The 20,450-nt window shown below is 37.0% G+C and overlaps 4 protein-coding genes across 4 annotated transcripts; all 4 read left to right on the top strand.

Annotated features, from left to right (window-relative positions):
- Positions 1-1,730: 1,730 nt before the first annotated feature.
- Positions 1,731-2,771, top strand: LOC117637309 (auxin-induced in root cultures protein 12-like). The gene has a single exon (XM_034372167.1). The coding sequence runs from the start codon at positions 1,763-1,765 to the stop codon at positions 2,492-2,494; it is 732 nt and encodes a 243-aa protein (XP_034228058.1). The 5' UTR covers positions 1,731-1,762; the 3' UTR covers positions 2,495-2,771.
- Positions 2,772-6,176: 3,405 nt separating this feature from the next.
- Positions 6,177-7,095, top strand: LOC117637551 (auxin-induced in root cultures protein 12). The gene has a single exon (XM_034372459.1). The coding sequence runs from the start codon at positions 6,235-6,237 to the stop codon at positions 6,964-6,966; it is 732 nt and encodes a 243-aa protein (XP_034228350.1). The 5' UTR covers positions 6,177-6,234; the 3' UTR covers positions 6,967-7,095.
- A 1,786-nt stretch (positions 7,096-8,881) lies between these two features.
- LOC117638057 (cytochrome b561 and DOMON domain-containing protein At3g25290-like) lies at positions 8,882-11,115 on the top strand. The gene is made up of 3 exons (XM_034373141.1): positions 8,882-9,694; positions 9,943-10,197; positions 10,556-11,115. The coding sequence occupies exons 1-3, from the start codon at positions 9,068-9,070 to the stop codon at positions 10,844-10,846; spliced, it is 1,173 nt and encodes a 390-aa protein (XP_034229032.1). The 5' UTR covers positions 8,882-9,067; the 3' UTR covers positions 10,847-11,115.
- A 3,669-nt stretch (positions 11,116-14,784) lies between these two features.
- Positions 14,785-20,301, top strand: LOC117637845. The gene is made up of 14 exons (XM_034372885.1): positions 14,785-15,155; positions 15,255-15,364; positions 15,461-15,523; positions 15,616-15,808; positions 15,903-16,007; positions 16,103-16,236; positions 16,365-16,932; positions 17,111-17,176; positions 17,350-17,426; positions 18,052-18,333; positions 18,423-18,759; positions 18,854-19,006; positions 19,101-19,616; positions 19,803-20,301. The coding sequence occupies exons 1-14, from the start codon at positions 14,850-14,852 to the stop codon at positions 19,989-19,991; spliced, it is 3,099 nt and encodes a 1,032-aa protein (XP_034228776.1). The 5' UTR covers positions 14,785-14,849; the 3' UTR covers positions 19,992-20,301.
- Positions 20,302-20,450: the final 149 nt, after the last annotated feature.

The raw sequence follows: 20,450 nt of genomic DNA, 5'->3' as shown, positions 1-20,450 counted from the left end.
GCAAGTCATATAATTTTAAAGACAAGCTCCTTGGCCTGCGGGGGGTTAATAACTTAATGATGTTACTTTGACCATAAAAAGTTGTTTAAACTTCTCGAAAACCATAAAACAAAATAAATAAAGGAAGATAGTTTATTTGAATCAGACAAAAATAAGAGATAAAATCAGTAGAAAAAACAACTGAGAATGCAGAAATTAAGGTATGTTATTTTATAAACTCATTCTAAAAATAAAATAAAAAGATGTAGCATGGTGAATGAGGTGGTATACATCACTTTTAGGAGCGATATTCTTATTAGGGTAACAATGAGAATTCTGAACAACTCATTCTTTTATCGGTGTAAACTTTTAGGATAGACTCCGATTACGTGTTTTAAACATAAAAAATTTAAATTTACAACTAATACATGATATTGTGATATTTATAAAGGGGGAAGATATTAGTGAATTCCATACCAATAATAGATTGGAATATATACAAAAAGAAGAAAAAAAATCCCAAAGATAATACTCTTTTGAGAATAATGACACCTTTATCATCATTGCAATTAAATATATATATATATATATAATACATTTGGAACCATATTGCACATTAATGACATTGATAGAAATAGTTTTAGTGGATGTATGTAGGGAGGGTATGTCTGATTTTGAACCAAATTAATACCAAAAAGGCAAAAACATACCTCACACAATCAAGAGCTTGAAAAAAACCTTATTTTCTCTAATAATTTTGAGACTTGGGACACCTCATGTTCAACTGAGGACAACATTTTGGTCCTCCCATAGCCATTTTGAGGAGCTTTTAGACTGTGACAACATAGAACGCCCATTCATATGTGGCCTGTGAAAAATTCACTGTGGAAATTGAATCAAATTCCAATTCCAAGTCTTTCCATGGATGTAAAGTCGTCTCCAACCTGAAGTGGAGAGAAAGCAAAGACTAAAAGAACCCAAAAAAAAAAAAAAAAAGAAATTCAACCATTCCCATTCACCAACCCAAAAGAAAAAGAGAGCTAATACATATGGCTCACTGCTCCAAGTGCCTCCCCCAGATAACGGTACACTTTACATGTTGCACGCAGCCCACATGCTCCCCCAATTTTTTATTTCCCATTTTCCTTTTTTTTTATTCGTGACCCATTTTTTCTTTATTTTTACAATCCTCGGTTGTATACAACTGTGTACTTATTAACTATGATATGATTAATTGCATACTAGTTTTTTTCGTGGGTGTTTCTATGCTTGCGAGAGTCTTTTTTTATTATAATTTTTAAAATTTATTTTGTAATTAAAAAATATAATAGTTAGTTGTGTTTTATAAAAATATGATTTATCATCTGAATTTTTTTTTAATTTTAATTTTTTAATATGAAAAAGTGTGAATTTATCATATTATCTTTATTTAATTAATAATTTTAATTTTTAATGCTTACATTAATTAATGACATTTTTTGATATTTTGAATGTTTTACAATTCTCTACCTCAACTATTACGAATTTATACATATGAGAAAATCGGTTGCATACAATTATTATGGGTTTATTTAGTTGTATGCAACCGGTTATAGCGAAACCAATACAAAAGAGAAATTATCTTGTACATCCGCAGTATCAGCATGACACGTGATGTATCGAATGCATCTAACAATATATATATTCCCCCACAACCTTTACATTCAGCAGAACATCTCTCCCCCTTTTTCTTTTGACAATCAATCTCTCTCTCTCTCTCTCTCTCTCTCCATATTCTCCAATAATGGCTTCCTCTCTTCATCCCGTTCTTCTTGTCTCAGTCTCGTGGATCTCCCTCCTGGCTCTGCTAATCTCACCCGCGCAAGCAGCCACCTGCACCTCACAGACATTCAAGAACAACAAGCTCTACGCCCACTGCAGCGACCTCCCCTTCCTCAGCTCCTACCTCCACTGGACCTACAATGCCTCCAACTCCTCTCTCTCCGTCGCCTTCGTGGCGAAGCCGGCCAAATCTGACGGCTGGGTCGCGTGGGCCATCAACCCCACCGCGACCAAGATGGCTGGGGCCCAGACCCTCTTAGCCTACAAGACCGAGAACGGGGCACCAGCCGTCAACACATTGAACATCTCCTCGTACAGCTCCATCGTGCCGGGAAAACTCTCGTTCGACGTCTGGGACGTCAGCGCGGAGTTTTCCAACGACACCTTCACGATCTTCGCCACCGTCAAGGTCCCGAAGGACGCGGCATCCGTGAACCAGGTCTGGCAGGTGGGCTCCGCCGTCAACAAGACCTCCGGTTTCCCCGAGAAGCATGACGTCGCCCCACCCAATCTCAAGTCGTTTGACACCTTGCCCTTGGGGGCCAATTCCACTACGGGCACTCCCGCTGGTACTAATACCACTACCAATAGCACTGGTGGTGGTGGTAGCGGAGCCTTGAGGATTGGGAGTGGAGGAAACATGGTATTGTTCTCTGTTTCGCTTTTGGTTCTTGGAGCTCTCATTGCTCTCTAAATTTAGTTTTTTTTTTTTTATTTATAAATTTTTTTTCTTATTGATGAGTCCAAGTGGGAGATGGAGATTTCAACACTTTTAGGTGGAAATATTTATTATATATTCCATGATATTTATGATTTCCCCATTGATTTAAATTATCTCTCCTCCTCATCTGCATCTTGAATCGATGAGAGAAAAGAGATGGCTCTAGTTGGTCATTAATTAATAGGGTGGATCTTGATGAGAGGAAATGCTTGTACCATTTAATTTAGTTTAATATTTTCCTTTATTTTCACGTTGGTCTCTTTTTTCTTTCTTTTAATATTTGACTATTTTTTTAATTATAAAGCAAAATTTTAAATTATTCTAATGTACGAAGAGGGGAATTGAACTCAAATGCTAGACGCAGGTAGAATACTTTACCAATTCACCTAACCCTCGTCCATCCATTTTTTAACATTGTTACTTGAGTAATTTTAGCACCTCATTGTGCCTTGATTTTTAAAAATAAAATAAAAATAAAGATAGTGATTATTGACAAACCAAAAAGCTCAATTAGATTAGAAAGGGAACGTTAAAGGGAAATGATTGCCATGTAAATATTTTGATCTTTATGGTATTTCAAAAACAAGTGATCTTTCCATTCGCATAATATTCACATGACAGTCAAATTAACACTATGCATGAACGATATAGACTTTGGGATTTTTTACCTTTGAGAAGTGTGGATACTTAGTATCAATAGTTAAATTCCGGCCGACTATAAATGTGTGGACGACCCACGCTAGTAAAATAATTTTAAAATAATTTATTAATACTTCTCAATTAATTAAGCAGGGGTTATGGGTCAAAAATAAAAATCTGTCCGGAGTCGTCCACTAGTCCCACCGCCTTTGCTTTTGTGTCCTCCACGTACCCCACCTGATTTATCTTATAGTTAAAAGAAGGCTTCTTGCATAAATAATTGGAAAGCACAAAAACGACAAAAAAAATTTTGCGTTTTTTACGGGTATGGTTTTAAACACTAAGGTCATGTTTGGTGCGCCTCATTGGATTGGATTGAGTTAAATAGCATTCGAAATCCTTGTTTGGTAAGAGACATGACTAGCTTAAATGAGACTGTATAGTCCAATAGTAAAAAACAGGTCTTACTCGCTCATCTAATATAGTGAGCCTGAAAAGTGGTTTGCTAAATAGAACACGTGAGTCCGACGCCTCTCTTTAGAAAATATCAGAATTTTATTTGTTTTCTTTTAATTATTGTTTTAGATCTTTGAATGGTTTTTTTTTTTTTTTTTTGGGTTGCAGCATTTATTTTACTTTTAAGATAAAAATCCTTAACTATATTTAAATATTACAATAATTATTTTGAGATTGCATTTGGAAAATCAAACTATAGTAATGTACAAATGTTTGACATTTTTTTTGATATTGAAACAAGTTTAATAATTCATGATGTGATGCTTTCTTTATCGCAAGCAATTTTTATCTTATCAAATTATATTTTTCAGTTTGAAGTCAAAAGTCAAATATACAAAAATTATATATGTATAATTAATTATTATTTTATTTGGTCCCTGAAAAACCTAAAATTATATATAGTGAGCTTAGCTCCTTTAACAATGTTTTGACCAACTAAGATTAATCTTGAGAAGCCAAAAAATAAATATCATAATTTTATTCTTCATTAAAAAAAAAAAAGAATTTTATTTGTATTCTTTTTATTATTGTTTTAATTCTTTCTTCTTCTTTTTTGGCCAGATATTGTTATAAATCTTTGAATTGGGTTTCTTTATAGCATTTATTTATCTTTAAGGTCAAAAACCCCAATTAAATTTAAATATTATAAGAATTATTTTTTAGTCCGACACAATGCCAAACATAGGTCTTCACTATTTTTACAATCCAGCTTCTTAGTCCGACGCAACACCAAATGTAGGTCAATACATAATCTAACTTAGCCCAATCCAAACTAATATGAGACAGTCTCAGGATTTAGTCCAGCCCAAGACAGTCTGCCGTATCAAACGACTCCTAATATTGTAGAGAATGTGGTACCAAACTTCGAACCTAAGACCACTAGGAATTAGTGCAAGCGCACTTAACCACAAATGGCAGGTAGAAGGACAGTTTCAAACACAAATTTTTGCGGAGCAAGACATTGCTCTTTAAAATTGAGGAGGAGTTCCTTTTTAAAACTAATGGAGTTTTGACATTTGTCAAAATTTGGCAACATTGACAAAGTTTTTAAAATAATAATAATAATAATTTAACACTTGTCAAAATCACATTAGTTGTAAGAGGATCTCCTCCTCAATCTTAACTAGCCAAAATTTTTTATGTGTTTTCTTTTTTCCTTCTGGGCTATCAATGTCATTATCAAAAATATATAATTCATTTGCAATTTGCACGAGGCAGAGTTGTACCCTATCTACCGGAAAAGAAAGAACTAAAGAAATTATCTTTTATTATGAACCCTACATAGTGGAACAAGAACAACCTCAAGGGCATCAAGGTTCGTCTTCTTCTACTGGTTTTGTTTTTGTAGCTGTAACTGTAAGTATGGGTGGACACAGTTCGGTTTGGACTGGTTTTTGTCTCAAATTAGAATCGATCTGGTACTATTCAACATGTTTGGTTCGGTTCGATTTTAATAAAAAAAATTCAAAAACTGTCCAGTTCCGATTTCGGTTTGATTTTGAACCAGATTATAAAAATTATTTTTTAATACAATTCTCAACTGAAATATTATTGTTTTACTTGAAAATTAACAAATTATTCAATTTCATATAAAAATAAATATTAAAGTTAGAAAAGAGATATATTTTGAAATTGAACTTGGTAAATATTAGTTTTTTTTAAGTGAATTTAAAAATATAGCATTAAATATAAATATATATTGAAATGATATATATTTTTTTAATTTGACCGGTTCGGTTTGGCTTGGTTCGTTTTTTGAACACATGGAACCGAATCCAAAACCCGTCCAAACCGGTCCGGTTCGATTTTAGGCCCTTTTTTGACTTTTTGGTCAACTCGATTTTTTTCCAATTTGGTTCGATACAGTTCGGCTCGGATTTTCGATTCCCCAATTTTAGTGCCCACCCCTAAGTAAAGGTGTTTGTTTCCTCGTATTTTGTTGGGCAGTTTGTTGTCTTGTATATTCATATTGGTTTTTTATACGTACGCATATATTTGTACTACAAAAATAATATACTTTTCGTTTTAGAACATTGCACATGATTGAATAAGGTCGTATGTATAAGTAATCCTAATCTTATGAACACGTTGTTTTTTTTTTTCATTGACTTTGAACAAATAATACAATATAAGAATTTTTTTTATCGAAATAGTTCCTTAACTTATACTCTCTTAATTTTTTATTTCTCATTTAGTGCGTGTGACTTATTTTTCTCCATTTTTTTCATCACTCGTTGTATACAACTATACTAATTGACCGTGATATAATATGATCAGTTGCATACAACTACTATTGATTTTTTTACGTATAAAAATATAATTGTATGCAACCGATTACAACGAAACCATACAATCAAAACCAATATATAGAGAAATTATCCTGTACATCCGCAATATCAGCATATCACGTGATATATCGAATACATCTAACAATTTATTTTCAATATAAATTCTCCCACAACCTTTACATTCAGCAGAACATCTCTCTCCCTTTTTCAATTCACAGCCAATCTCTCTCTCTCTCTCTCTCTCTCTCTCTCTCTCCATATTCTCCAATAATGGCTTCCTCTCTTCATCTTCTTCTTCTTGTCTCAGTCTCATGGATTTCCCTCCTGGCTCTGGTAATATCACCAGCACAGGCAGCCACCTGCAGCTCACAGACATTCAAGAACAACAAGCTCTATGCCAACTGCAGCGACCTCCCCTTCCTCAGCTCCTACCTCCACTGGACCTACAATGCCTCCAACTCCTCTCTCTCCGTCGCCTTCGTGGCGAAGCCGGCCAAATCTGACGGCTGGGTCGCGTGGGCCATCAACCCCACCGCGACCAAGATGGCTGGGGCCCAGACCCTCTTAGCCTACAAGACCGAGAACGGGGCACCAGCCGTCAACACATTGAACATCTCCTCGTACAGCTCCATCGTGCCGGGAAAACTCTCGTTCGACGTCTGGGACGTCAGCGCGGAGTTTTCCAACGACACCTTCACGATCTTCGCCACCGTCAAGGTCCCGAAGGACGCGGCATCCGTGAACCAGGTCTGGCAGGTGGGCTCCGCCGTCAACAAGACCTCCGGCTTCCCCGTGAAGCATGACTTCGCCCCACCCAATCTCAAGTCGTTTAGCACCTTGTACTTGATGGTCAATTCCACCACGGGCACTCCCGCTGGTACTAATTCCACCGCCAACAGCACTGGTGGTGGTGGTAGCGGAGCTTTGAGGATTGGGAGTGGAGGAAACATGGGTTTGTTGTCTGTTTTGGTTTTGGTTCTTGGAGCTCTCATTGCTTTCTAAATTTAGTATTTCGGGTCGGGTTTTTATTCTTTCTTATTATTGTGATTGATTGTATCAAAGTGAGAGATGGAGGTCTCAGCACGTTTAAGTGGAATAACATTTATATATATATTCCATGATATTTATAAATTCCCAATTGATTTATAATAAAAAAATAAAATAAAGAGGGTGATAATTGACAAACCAAAAATGTCAATTAAATTAGAAAGTGAACGTTAAAAGGAAATGCTTGTCACGTCTAAATTTTAATATTTATGGTGAAAATCACAGATTTTTCCATTGACACAATATTCCCATAACCGTCACATTAAAAGCGATTTCTAACTATTAAGACGTGTAGACTAACATCAATAGTTAAGTTTCGGATATGAAGCGTGTGGACAACTCACACTAGTAAAATTCTTTTTTAAGTAACTAAGGAATTGTTTGGTATTCAATTTGAATACAACTTTTTAAACTCAAAAATAGAATTTGAGTTCAAAACAAAGAAAACTTGTTTGGTAGCCCTATTTTTAAAAACTCAAACTCAAGAACAACTAAAAAACACACCAATTATTAAAAGCAAAAAATATATGTTTTTTCAGTTTTTTTTTTCTAACAACCCATAAGTTCTCAAAATTTTAAAATTTGAAAACAATTTTCAAGTTGCATATAAAACAAGTTTTTGAACTCCTTGTTTTTAAGAAAAATCAAAATTTTCAAGTTCCCTATTTGAATAGGATATCAAACGCCCCTAAATACTCGTTTGTATTTAATTAGGCAAGAGTTAAATAGGTCAAATAAAATACAAATTTGTCCCGTCCGGTGTCAACCACTGCCTTTGCTTTTGTGTCCTCCACACGTACCCTACCAGATAAACTTATACTCGGAAGTTCGCTAGCTACTAGTTCTTGCCCTCTTGCATAAGTAATTGGAAGGAACGCAGCAAAACGACACTTTCTTTTCTTTCCTTTTCACGTGTTTGTTTTCAGACACTCATTTTTGTGTGTTTTTTCTTCTTCTAGCCTCTCGTCATTAAAAAAGAAAAAGAAAAAGGAATTCCATTTGCAATTTGCACGAGACTTTTCGTCGTTACAAGTTTCAAAACAATGACGACAAATCTGTGCAGAGTTGTACTCAATCTGCTACAAAAGAATTGAAGAAAGTATCTTTTATTATGAACCCTACATAATCGAATCAAAACGGAACAACCTCAAGGGCTTCGTCTTCTTCCTCGCTTCTATTTTTTTTCCTTGTTTTCGTTAGCTGTCGTTTTTGGTTGGGCTGTTTGTTGTCTTGTATATATTCATATTGGTTTTTTTTTTTGTTTCGTGGTGTAAGTAGGGATACATTCGTTTTAAGCATTGCACATGATTCAATAACAACGTATAAGTAATCCTTAATCTTTTCAACATATACTAAATTCACATACATAACACGGATGTTTAGACTCGAACTAATACTTCCTAATAACTTTCATTTGCTATCTTATTCATCACCAATTGAACAATTTGTACGGGAGAAAAATCTGTCGCAATTTTATTTTCCTATACATAGACACAAGAATATTGATGTCACCATGACACAAGCCTTGCATCATCTCATCCCAGTCACATCTGGTAGGCCAAAAACCACTTTGGTTGGCATATAATTCCAAAATCTACAATTATAAATCCAACCGTGCAAAATGGATTGGAAATTTGCAAATTTTCATTTTTGGGATTTTTTTATTTTCCCCAAATTTACTCCATTATCTATAAATAAAAAAAATCTCCATAATTAAAAATGCACGTTGCATGAAAGTGGACATGTTTACGGAATTTAAGCGAAGATTAAGTGAACATAATCCATTAATTTTTGTTGCTGATCTGTTTTTTATTTTGTATTAATCGTGTTTTCGTTCTCTCATGCAATCTCCATTTCTTTATTATTTAACGCGTCCATCACATGGTTTCTAAAATCCGTTGAGTAGATCCACCCGCAGGCGATAATTACCCTTTGCTTCTCTCGCTGTCTCACTTCTCTCTCTATAAATTCCGCCAAAAATTAGTGGGAAGCCTTTGTTCTTCATCATCAGCATCAACTACTTTGCAGTTACTCATCTTCTTCTCCGTATTCATCCATGGCTTCTTCTTCTTCTCCTCCTTCTCTGGCATTTCTGGGGCTAACGCTCGCTCTGGTTTTGTTAATCTCACCCGCGCATTCACTCACCTGCACCACCCAAACCTTCACCAACAACAAGCTCTACTCACACTGCATAGACCTCCCCACACTCAAATCCTACCTCCACTGGACCTACGACTCGTCCAACTCCACTCTCTCAATCGCCTTCGTCGCGACTCCAGCCAAATCCGACGGCTGGATCGCGTGGGCCATCAATCCGACGAGCACCGGCATGAAGGGGGCCCAGACCCTGCTCACCTACAAGAAATCCGACGGCTCCATGAATGTCAAGACCTTCAACATCAGCTCCTACAACGATATCGTCGAGTCGAAGCTCGCTTTTGATGTCTGGGACACCAGCGCCGAGTCATCTGGCGGCGTTTTTAGACTCTTTGCGAAGTTGAAGGTGGAGGAGATGGAGAGCGTGAACCAGGTTTGGCAAGTGGGGCCCTCTGTTTCAAATGGGTTTCCAGTGAAACATGATTTCAACACAGACAATCTCCAAGCCAAGGGGAGCCTGAGCTTGACCGGAGGCACCACAACCCCCACAACCACCACCGGAGACTCCAGGTTGAAGAAGAGGAATGTGAGTTAATTTAAATCCCTCTGAATTTCCATTTTCAAAAGTTGGGAAAATTAGAAGGAAAAGATAGTTGCTTTGCTTCATTAGTGGCTTAAAGGTTAAGACTTTGAGTAAAGGGGAAGTGGGTATTCGTGAAAATTTGGTTTAAATTTTGTGCAAATAGTGGAAAACAGAACTGGATTTGAGATGGGTTTTGATCAAATTTGATAAGGTTTATTTCTTTTTTAATTGTGTTTGTGGGTTTGTTTCAGATTCATGGAATTTTGAATGCTGTGAGTTGGGGGTTGCTGTTTCCGATTGGGATCATCATAGCAAGGTACTTGAGGACGTTTCAGTCTGCGGATCCAGCATGGTTTTATCTTCATATATTCTGCCAGGTATCTGGTTATGCCATTGGGGTCGCCGGCTGGGCTACCGGAATTAAGCTCGGAAGTGAGTCCGAAGGGGTTGTATACTCTGCTCACCGGAAAATCGGAATTACCCTGTTCTCCCTTGCAACTGTCCAGGTAAATTCCCATCCAATTTTACCTACAGTAACTTCAAGAAATAATTTGATCCAAAAGTAACAAACTTTGATGTTCCTAAATGTTTTTTTGTTTTTTGTTTTTGTTTTTGGGTGCTCTGTGATAAAGGGTAACTGGCAGTTTTTAATTATATACAGTACATAAACTAAGAATTAACATCCGAATTTAGCACATTTGTTGTTTGATGCCATCTTGATTCAATTTCGTATGAATCAGTCCATATTTGCAGTTACTGAAGGCAGTATTGTCGAATCGAACCGAGGCTGAATATTTTTCTGTGGTATTTAATTTTGGATTGTTTTGTTCTAATGGGAATCTTCTTCTCTGGATGATCTTGCAGATTTTTGCACTGTTCTTGAGACCGAAGAAGGAGCACAAGTACCGGTTCTACTGGAACATCTACCACCACACCCTCGGATACGCCATTCTCATCCTCAGCATTCTGAATGTGTTCAAGGGCCTGGACATACTAAATCCTGCCAAGCATTGGAGATCCACTTACATAATTGTGATTATTGCCTTGGGTGCAATTGCCTTGTTATTGGAAGCAATTACTTGGGTTGTGGTCTTGAAGAGGAGGTCAACGAAGTCCACCAAGCCGTATGATGGTTTCAACAATGGACAAGGCTGAGCAGCCTCTTAACATATTAAGATCAAACCAAACTGCAGCAGATCTCCTCCCATGGCAGATACCGATTTTTGTAATATTCTTGTGATCTCACTGGTTTGAGATTCCGAGGTTTATCTATATCACCAGCCCTCTCATTTTTCTTCTCTTGCTTGTATAATGGTTTTGATTTGTTTTTAGGTTTCTTGTTTAGTATATATACATACAGAGTGTTAAATTCCCCAGTTTGTTTAATTTATTACCTTCTCCTGGGTATTGAAACCAGAAAATCATTCATCGTTCCTCTTAACAATTTGCGTGTGTGTGTTACGGTCATACTGAAAAATTTCTTGCAAGATCCGACTCAGCCTCGAACTATGATAAAGACTTCCATAATGTGACATGCTTATTATGCTTATATGACTAATCACTCTAGTGCTTGCTAATTGTATTTAATCTGATCTGATAAGGGAAACAAAACCATCAGGAACACAGACATGATTTAAATTGTCAATTTGTTAGTAGGAAGTTTCTCAGGCTTGTCGGGAAACTATAGATGTGTGACTAGCTGATTAGCAAGATTTAATTTCTCCATATAATAATTAGTATCTCCGGGGATAAGGTCATCAGTGACACTTTGGCCTCAAGCATTATTTTCCACAGTAACATTCAATTTAGAATCAATTATCAACTTGACTTTATTTAGGAGGGCCCCCCCACACCCCATGGATTGCTACTAGTCCCCACTGCTCTCATCACACTTCATTATTAATCATGTGCTTTAATTTGTTCTCTAATGCATAGCTGTTGTGTATGTCCCATGTGATGCATGGATTCTCTCTCTCCCTTATTACTTGGGAAGGAGATGCCCTAGCTAGCTTTTGCAGGGACAGTTGGCTTCTCACTAACAAAACATTATTATGATAATTCAATTTAAAACGGGCTTAAAAAAATAGGTTTCAAGAGTGTTTAGAGGAAGGTTCTTAGGCGCTTTAGCAAGGTTTTTACAGATCTGAACTGGTTTAAAGGGGATAAATAACTTTAAAACCTACACATGCAACTCTTAACTGTAGATGTGGATTAGACCAGTTGGTCAATAGAGTGTGCTTGCTCCTTGATGATGTACGTCAGGATAATTGACCAAGGCAGTATACATGCCCCTTCACACAAGTTCAATATCTTTTTCCGTACATTAAAGTTGATTTAGAATATTGATTTGTAAAAATAAAATAAAAAAACTTAACCCTCCATCACCCTCATTGAAAGAATAAGTAAAAGAAAAGAAAAGAAGGACCATTGTTGTTGTGGGTTCTAGATGGGCAGTTAACGTTGAATTGAGGATCCACAAGCAAGGGTGAAAGGTAGGTGTGATTTATCTTAGAAAGCGCGGCGTGGAACTGTGGTTGATAAAGCAACGGTGACGCGAAAGTGCTTTTGGCCTGCTTTTTTCAAAAGCAATGTTTGATGATGACCAATGACCCACACGTAAAACGACGACTTCTCTCACAACCTTTACAATGAGTCAATGAGCAGGTGCACAAGAAAACGATATTATGAAAATTCCCTAATAATAAAAAAATAAAAAAGAATAAAATAAAGCTGAGTTAACTTAGACTGTAATTGAGTACACAGACAGTTAAGTCGAGCATGTGAGTAAATTTAATTTGTGGAGCTCGTTTTTCGCTTTCATTCAGATTCTTCCATAGTTTTCTAGTTTCATTCAGATCCTTCATGTATTTGGACTGACAACGACCTAATATTCTAATCTGGCAAATTAAATAATCAATACTAATTTTGCATGGGGCATGTCATAGTGATGCAATGATGATTATATAAAAGAAATAATAAACCTTGTTCAAAGAGAAAAATATATAAATTAAGATCTCAGTATAAATTACTAATTATAATTAACAAAGTATTGAATTAGAGTGTAATTCATGTTAGGTAAATGGTGACTTTTCGTCCATGCAGTTTGACGAAATTTACACTTTTATCTTTGTAGTCTCAATTATGACAATTTGACCAATGTAATTTTCTGGTTAATTTCTTAATAGAATAGACACGTGTCTTTTATGTAGAAAGGTATTTTGGATATGTCCTTGAATTGCGATAATATCAAACTATAAGAGTTAAATTGACAAAATTAAAACTACAAAAAACCAAAATAAAAAAATTGACAAACTATAAAGACCAAAAGTAATATTTTTCCTTAATGTTAATTAGGGTTTATGTAAATATAACATTGGTTGAATGAAGAGACGAGTCTCCCCTAGTGGTGAAAATCACTTGTGGATAAAAATGGTCCCTTTGCAAATTGCTTGGTGGGGCTTCTATCTTAGATATTACGACTTCTGGGTGTGTTTGTGCCACTCAATGATGTGCAATGTCATGAGTGTATACATATCTCTTTGAATTTGAGCCCATACATACCACAAAGACAAAGCTAACGCATGCAATGATGTCAAACTCAATTCCCCCAACTTCCAAAAAAACTTGGTGTCACCACCTTTCTTTTTGTTTCTTTTCTACATAGTCGGTAACTCACATAGAGAAAAATTGACATACACGCCAGCATAAATAAGTTCGTTTGAAACCCATAAAATAAAAGCTCTTACATCAACTATTAGGAGGAATTGTAATTATTATTATAGTAAACAAAGTAGCTAAGAGGTACAAACAGAGGAAAAGAAAAAAGGGTTTCTATTTGAGCAATGGAGGAGGGGGTCCGAAAGAACTAGTTGGTTGGTGCCATATTTATGTGATGAGAACAACTTAAATGGGGACCAACATGCAATGCGACAAGATTAAATGACATGTCTCGTTCAATTAAAATATATCACGTATTACAAAATTTTAATTATAAATTAAACTTATTACACGTGCTAGATTTTAACTAGACAGTGCTTGCCGCTCAACATGCTATACTTGGTATGGAAGTTCCTACTCGAAATTTTCTAGTATGTACATTAGCTCGTCCATTCCCGACAACATTTCGATAACATATTAATTAATTTCCGGTATTTTTGTTAAAAGTTGTCAAACATTTCAGCCAACTTTTGGAAGCAACATTACCGAAAGAGCAGCCCATTCAATTTGGGTTATAGGATTTGAAATTTTCTAGGTCCACCGACACCGAAAGAGCAGCCCATTAAATCCAGCCCGGTTAAATTGCGTGGGCTATGGCCTACCTACCTACTTATCCAAAACTCAACCAAAATATTAATTATATCTAAATGAAGGTTCGCAAGAAAAGGAAAGTATATTAAGATAAATTTTCCATGAAAAAAAATTAACTAAACATTTGCTATTTTTGGTTCTTCCATTTCAGAGATACAAATGGTGGTTTGCTAATCAATGTATTTTATGAGTTTAACTGTTTTACTATAAAGATTGTTTTGGAAACTCTTGCTCGTTTTGGAAATATTAATTTAAAAAATCACAAAACTTTGTGATAAAATTTTCCCAAAGTTATAAATATGGCTCACAACATTTTATTAGGAGAATGGGTAACAACAGGGTGATTACAGAATAGTACGGTCACGTGATACATTTTGTATACGTGTTATAATATAAGTGAATATTTGTTAAGATTATTCTCTAAAGAGGTGAAAAATAAATCATGTCGTCCACCCATATTATAAAATGTATACAAAATGTGCTATATGACCTTGGTATTCTATGATTTCTAACAACAACAATACTTGACTAGTCGAATGTGCTAATATTGTGAAAAACAATACTTGTTTAGGAGAATGTGTGCTAATCTTGTGAAAAGAGTAATCTAAAGATTAAAGAATAAAACATATTTAATTTTTAAACTTTCGTTTATTCGAAAGAGAATAATGAAAAAAAAGAAAAGAAGAAAATATAAAATTGTACGTGTCGGATTCCATAGCATATGCCTTTACAGACCGGACACAATTCTCTCCCATACTCTATTTTCCCAAATCTCCGTTAAAAATTTTTGAGTGATAAAAATAAAATAAAATAATAATAGAAGAAACCGCCTCGTGATCTTCGTCGTTTTATGACGAACGAGCAAAAGAGCGCGATTAGCAAATCGCAAATGGAGACGATACAGAGCCGAGTGGAAGCTTGGATCAAGGAGCAGAGAGCCAAGCTCCTGAAGGTGTCGTGGGGCCCACTGCAGTGGAGGATGAAGTGGCCGTGGGTCGGCGGCGACGGCTACCGGGAACATCGCCGGAGGATCCACCAGGAGTACGAGCGCCGCCGCAAGCAGCTCCACGATCTCTGCGGCGCCGTCAAGGCCGACTCCGTCTCCGACCTCCAGGACATCCTCTGCTGCATGGTTCTCTCCGAGTGCGTTTACAAGGTCAGTGAAACAAGCTCTCTATCTCTATCTCTATCTCTCTCTCGTATTTGATCGAACATGTTGTGTGCAATGTTAATGTGTGTTGGATGCTTCGTGCAGAGACCTGCTTCGGACTTGGTTCGCGCTGTGAACAAGTTTAAGGCCGACTTCGGAGGACAAATTGTATCTCTCGAGCGTGTTCAGCCTTCTTCGGATCACGTTCCTCACAGGTGTTTGATTTTTTTTGTTTGTTTGTTTGGGGTGTTTGATTCGAAAGTTTGTGTTCTGGGTTTGAAGTGTTAGCTGTTTGGCGTTTGGTGTTGCAGTTATTTATTGGCGGAAGCAGGTGATACGTTGTTTGCTTCCTTCATTGGTACGAAGCAGTACAAGTAAGAGAGCCATTTGAATTCGATGCAATTCAATCAGCATTGTTATCTTTGATTATTGTAAGTTCATTTATTTGTTTTTGAATATCATGAAGGGATGTGATGACCGATGCGAATATATTTCAAGGTGCTATATTTCATGAGGATGCCGTGGAGGTTACTAATGGGACCGAAAATAATAAATCAAATCGACCTCAAAATGGAAATGGAAATGTGGAGAATTTGTGGAACCCTCTTGAATCGAAATCGAAGCAAGTGAATGATAAAGCTAAACCGGCTGCTCATCGGGTACGATTGCAGTCCCAAGCACAAATGATTGTGCTCTTGTGTGCGCGCCCAAATGATTATCTAACATGCTAACCTTTCAAATTTTTATCTTTAGGGGTTCTTGGCTCGTGCCAAAGGTATACCTGCTTTGGAATTGTACAGGCTTGCTCAAAAGAAAAAACGCAACCTTGTGTTATGCGGTCACTCACTTGGTGGAGCAGTAAGTTTGATTAGCTTCTTTGCTTGAGTGTCAGCGGTTGCTTTACTTGTTATTGATTATAATTTCATAGAGTCTACGTGCTTTTGCCAATGTAGGTGGCAGTACTAGCTACCCTTGCTATTTTAAGAGTGGTTGCTGCTTCTTCTTCTTCACTAAAGGAGAATGAAAATGTTAAAGTCAAATGCATAACATTTTCCCAGCCCCCTGTTGGGAATGCAGCTTTAAGAGAGTAGGTTTCTGGTCCTTTTTTCAACTGACTTTCTGTGGTCTTTCATAGTTAGTGAAGATTACATTTTTTTTTTTCCTTTTATCTTATTTAAACATAACTAAAGTCATATTTCTTTTAATCTCTTATAGTTATGTTAATAGAGAGGGGTGGCAGCATTACTTCAAGAGTTACTGCATTCCAGAAGATCTGGTGCCTCGCATCTTGTCTCCTGCTTATTTTCACCATTATAATGCACAACCTCCTTTAGTGCCCGCTGAAACTGAAAGTACTAGCATATCCATGTTAAAAAGTGAGGAAGCAGTAGGAAAACGTAAAGAGAATGAGGGGGAACAATTGGTTCTTGGTTTGGGACCTGTACAGACTTCTATCTGGAGACTTTCAAGGCTTGTTCCCTTAGAGGGCGTAAGAAGACAATTTAATAAATTTAGAGGAAAGAAAGTTAATTCTGTTGAGACATCTTCTCTGTCAGATTCTGTTGCTACAACTGTAGTAGATGATGACATTGTTGAAGCACAGTCTCTTGAAATCCAAGAGGGTTCTGATGGTATATCTCTTAAGCCTATCTCTGAAACTGATAAAGAGCCACCATATGTGTCACCAAATGAGAAGTCAGCTAAAACAAGCACTGCTAAAAATGGGGATGGCAGGACATGGCGTAGAGTGCCTTATTTACCTTCATATGTACCATTTGGGGAGGTATTACAATACAAACTGGTTACCCTTTTGAATGATTTTTGAGCTTAGGGGCATGCATGAGAGGTTGGAAGCTAGTCCAAACTTTACAATGCCTGATGGTTTTGTATGCTTATCATCAGGCTAATCGTTAAGTTCTTTATAGTTGCGAGCTCATCAGAAACTTTTTATTTTGTGCCAGCTTTATCTCTTGGAAAATTCATCAGTGAAGTCACTATCAGATGCAGAGTACTCAAAGTTGACATCGGTATGAGCTTCCTTTGCATGACCATCCCTTCTTTTGTTTTTGGAACTTTTATATTTTCTCCTGCATAAAGTTTTGGCTTTTAACAGTTTTTCTTGCTCAGAAGTAGTTATAAGTTGTAGTGGTGTCTGGAATTTCTCATTTTATTTGCTTTCTTTTGGCAAAGACATTTTCAGGTCGGATCTGTGATTGCGGAACTAAGGGAACGATTTCGATCGCATTCAATGAAGTCATATAGGTTTCGGTTCCAGAGGTAATAAATGATATACATCCAAGAGTTTTTCTCTTTAATGCGCTAATCCCATTTTGAGTTGTGCTTCTGCAATATCCTTTCGTCCCAAATTGGTGTTACATTGGTCTGAAGGACATAGGTTGCATATTTCCGACCCATGATCAAGTCTTCAATAATCGTATAGATCTATCCAGGAATGAGACAAGCTGTTGTGGACTCTGCTCAGTGCATTTTGTTTGAAATCACTTCTCGCGGACTTCCTACCTGGGAATTCACTGTTATTATGAATAGAAATTGGTGCTTTCACATCTAGGCAGTCTCCATTACACTATCCTTGAGATAATATACTTTTTAAAATCTTCATAGTTTCTTGATGAGCCTGCTGAAAATAACGCCCTCAGAGATTGATTTTTACCGGATCCTGCATCATGCCTTTAGATTAGCCATAACTTGATTCACATGATACCCAAATTTTGCAATCTTGGGCCATTATGGTTATTGAGAAGATATGCCCAGAACTTGTAATTTCTCCAAGTATGCTTTGAAAAATGAAAATGTTATCTCATGTACTTCATTTGCACATTATTATCATGCAATTTTAAGTCCTGTAAGTTTCTTACCTTATCTAACCTTGTTTCCTCTGCAGAATCTATGACCTGTGCATGAGAGATGATACCTCACCTTTTTCAGGCATAGAGCAACTGCAGCAGTTTCCGCATCTGCAGCAATGGCTTGGCCTTGCAGTTGCAGGAACTGTGGAGCTTGGGCATATTGTCGAGTCTCCAGTTATTCGGACTGCTACTTCAGTTGCTCCTCTTGGATGGAATGGCATACCTGGTGAGAAGAATGGAGATCCACTAAAAGTTGATATCACTGGTTTTGGATTGCATCTTTGTACACTTGTTCATGCCCAAGTGAATGGCAACTGGTACTGTTCTTTGTAACAATCTTCATGGATGTCTCTACTCGCTGTGCATTCAATTCTTTTTATTAATGTGATACCATATCTTCATTTAGGTGTTCAACAGCAGTAGAATCATTTCCTGCTACCCCAACTTACTCTTCAAATTATGGAGAGAAGGTGGACCTACAAAAAATGCGAGTCTTAGTTGGAGCTCCGTTGAAACAACCACCAAAGCAACAGATGGTAGCAGATTCATTTATGCATGTGTTTCCTATTGATTCCAACACAGCTAATCTTAATAGGGAGCACACTTCAGGACCATCTCCTGAGGAAAAGTCCATCCGTCCTGAAGGATTAAGTGAATTTTTCATATTTTGTACCAGTGATTTTACCACGGTCTCAAAAGAGGTTCATGTGAGAACTCGTAGGGTGCGGTTACTTGGACTTGAGGTATTTATGTTTTAATTCTAGCTTGAAAACTTTCTTTATATATATTATTTGCCATCTAGTGTGTAGCGACTCACATGATTTATTTCCCATGTAGGGTGCTGGCAAGACTTCACTTTTTAAGGCTATATTATCCCAAGGCAGAATAACCAATATTTCCAATATTGAGAATCTGCTTCCAGAAACTGATGTCCAAGAAGGTATTTCTCGTGGTTTATGCTTCTGTGATTCAGCAGGGGTAAATTTGCAGGTATTTCCTCCTTGTTAAGGAATGTCTATATTGGCGTGGAATATCTTATTCTTTCTCATGGTTTAAAGTCATATATCTGGAATTCATATTACAGGAGCTGAATATGGAGGCCACTCGTTTCAGAGATGAACTATGGGCAGGAATTCGTGATCTTAATCGAAAGACAGACTTGATTGTTCTTGTTCATAACCTGTCTCATAGAATACCACGCTCTAACAACTCAAATGGATCCCAGCCAAAGCCAGCCCTTTCACTTCTACTGGATGAAGCTAAATCTCTGGGAATTCCCTGGGTTCTTGCCGTAACAAACAAATTTTCTGTCAGTGCTCATCAGCAAAAAGAAGCAATTGGTGCTGTTATCCAGTCATACCAAGCATCTCCGAGAACCACTTGCGTTATCAATTCCTGTCCATATGTCATGCCCAGTGCTGGTGCAAGCACTGGAGATGCTGATGAGAGGATGAGTGCTCAAAAGCTTATTTATGCTCCCATAAATCTTGTTAGGAGGCCTTTCCAGAAGAAAGAAATCATTCTCCCAGTGGAGGGTGTCAACTCTCTTCGTCAAGTAGTCCATCATGCACTACGAACCCATGAAGAAGCCGCCTTTCAGGTAAACAAACGTCTCATCATCCTTATGTCACAGTGGCTGATGAAGGATGGTATTATCTTTTTGTTCTAATTCTTTCATTCCTTACTGCTCTCTAGATTTATTGGCTACTGTTTCACTTCCATATTATAAGTTGTGGTCTCCAGTTATATCATTTCATTGTTGATATGCTTTATTTGCATTTTTAAGGAACTTGCTAGAGATCGGCTTTTGGTGGAAATGGCACGAGAGCATGCATTGGCTATGGATGCAAGCCGCGATTCTCAAGCTAAGGCAAATTCACTTACATCTGCAGCTGTGGGTGCTTCCCTTGGAGCTGGCCTTGGGCTTGTCTTGGCTGTTGTCATGGGTGCAGCATCTGCCTTGAGGAAGCCTTAGAGAGCTCACTTCTGATATCTTCAACATTATCAGTGGTTGGGTATAGCATCTGCGTTGTTTCAAGTTACTGGTAGCGGATTACAGGCCATTTTTTCATTCTTGTTCTGTTAAATTTTCTTTTTTAGGCAAGAAAAATAGGTCTTCTTGTAGATGGGAAATGTTCCTGAATGCTATATTTTCTTAGCTTGTTTTATTTTTTCTAATGTATAGATAAATTTTCTGGAACAGATGTTTGGTTCATGTAACATTATTGTACAACTCCAATAGTCTTCTTGAAAGGGGAAAAAAAATTATAATGCTTCAAATGATATATAACTATATATATGCTTTTGCTGATAATGATCATGCCAATTGGCCTCCAATGAATTTTTAAGGGTTAATCTCAATTTTGTACCTTAAACTCTCACCTAGGGCATCAACAATGAGCTCTCTAAACCATCTCCTTAGACAAATCTTAGG

This window comes from Prunus dulcis, chromosome 8, assembly GCF_902201215.1.
Source record: "Prunus dulcis chromosome 8, ALMONDv2, whole genome shotgun sequence".
NCBI lineage: Eukaryota > Viridiplantae > Streptophyta > Magnoliopsida > Rosales > Rosaceae > Prunus > Prunus dulcis.
The sequence above is the reverse complement of the archived record's forward strand: the minus strand, read 5'-3'. Positions and strand labels throughout refer to the sequence as shown.

Coding starts and splice junctions, on each gene's coding strand:
- LOC117637309 (XM_034372167.1), top strand. CDS start 1,763: ATGGCTTCCTCTCTTCATCCCGTTCTTCTTGTCTCAGTCTCGTGGATC.
- LOC117637845 (XM_034372885.1), top strand. CDS start 14,850: ATGACGAACGAGCAAAAGAGCGCGATTAGCAAATCGCAAATGGAGACG. Junction 17,427..18,051: donor TATAGGTTTCGGTTCCAGAG/GTAATAAATGAT, acceptor TTTCCTCTGCAG/AATCTATGACCTGTGCATGA. Junction 18,334..18,422: donor GCCCAAGTGAATGGCAACTG/GTACTGTTCTTT, acceptor ATCTTCATTTAG/GTGTTCAACAGCAGTAGAAT.
- LOC117638057 (XM_034373141.1), top strand. CDS start 9,068: ATGGCTTCTTCTTCTTCTCCTCCTTCTCTGGCATTTCTGGGGCTAACG. Junction 9,695..9,942: donor CCAGGTTGAAGAAGAGGAAT/GTGAGTTAATTT, acceptor GGTTTGTTTCAG/ATTCATGGAATTTTGAATGC. Junction 10,198..10,555: donor TCTCCCTTGCAACTGTCCAG/GTAAATTCCCAT, acceptor ATGATCTTGCAG/ATTTTTGCACTGTTCTTGAG.
- LOC117637551 (XM_034372459.1), top strand. CDS start 6,235: ATGGCTTCCTCTCTTCATCTTCTTCTTCTTGTCTCAGTCTCATGGATT.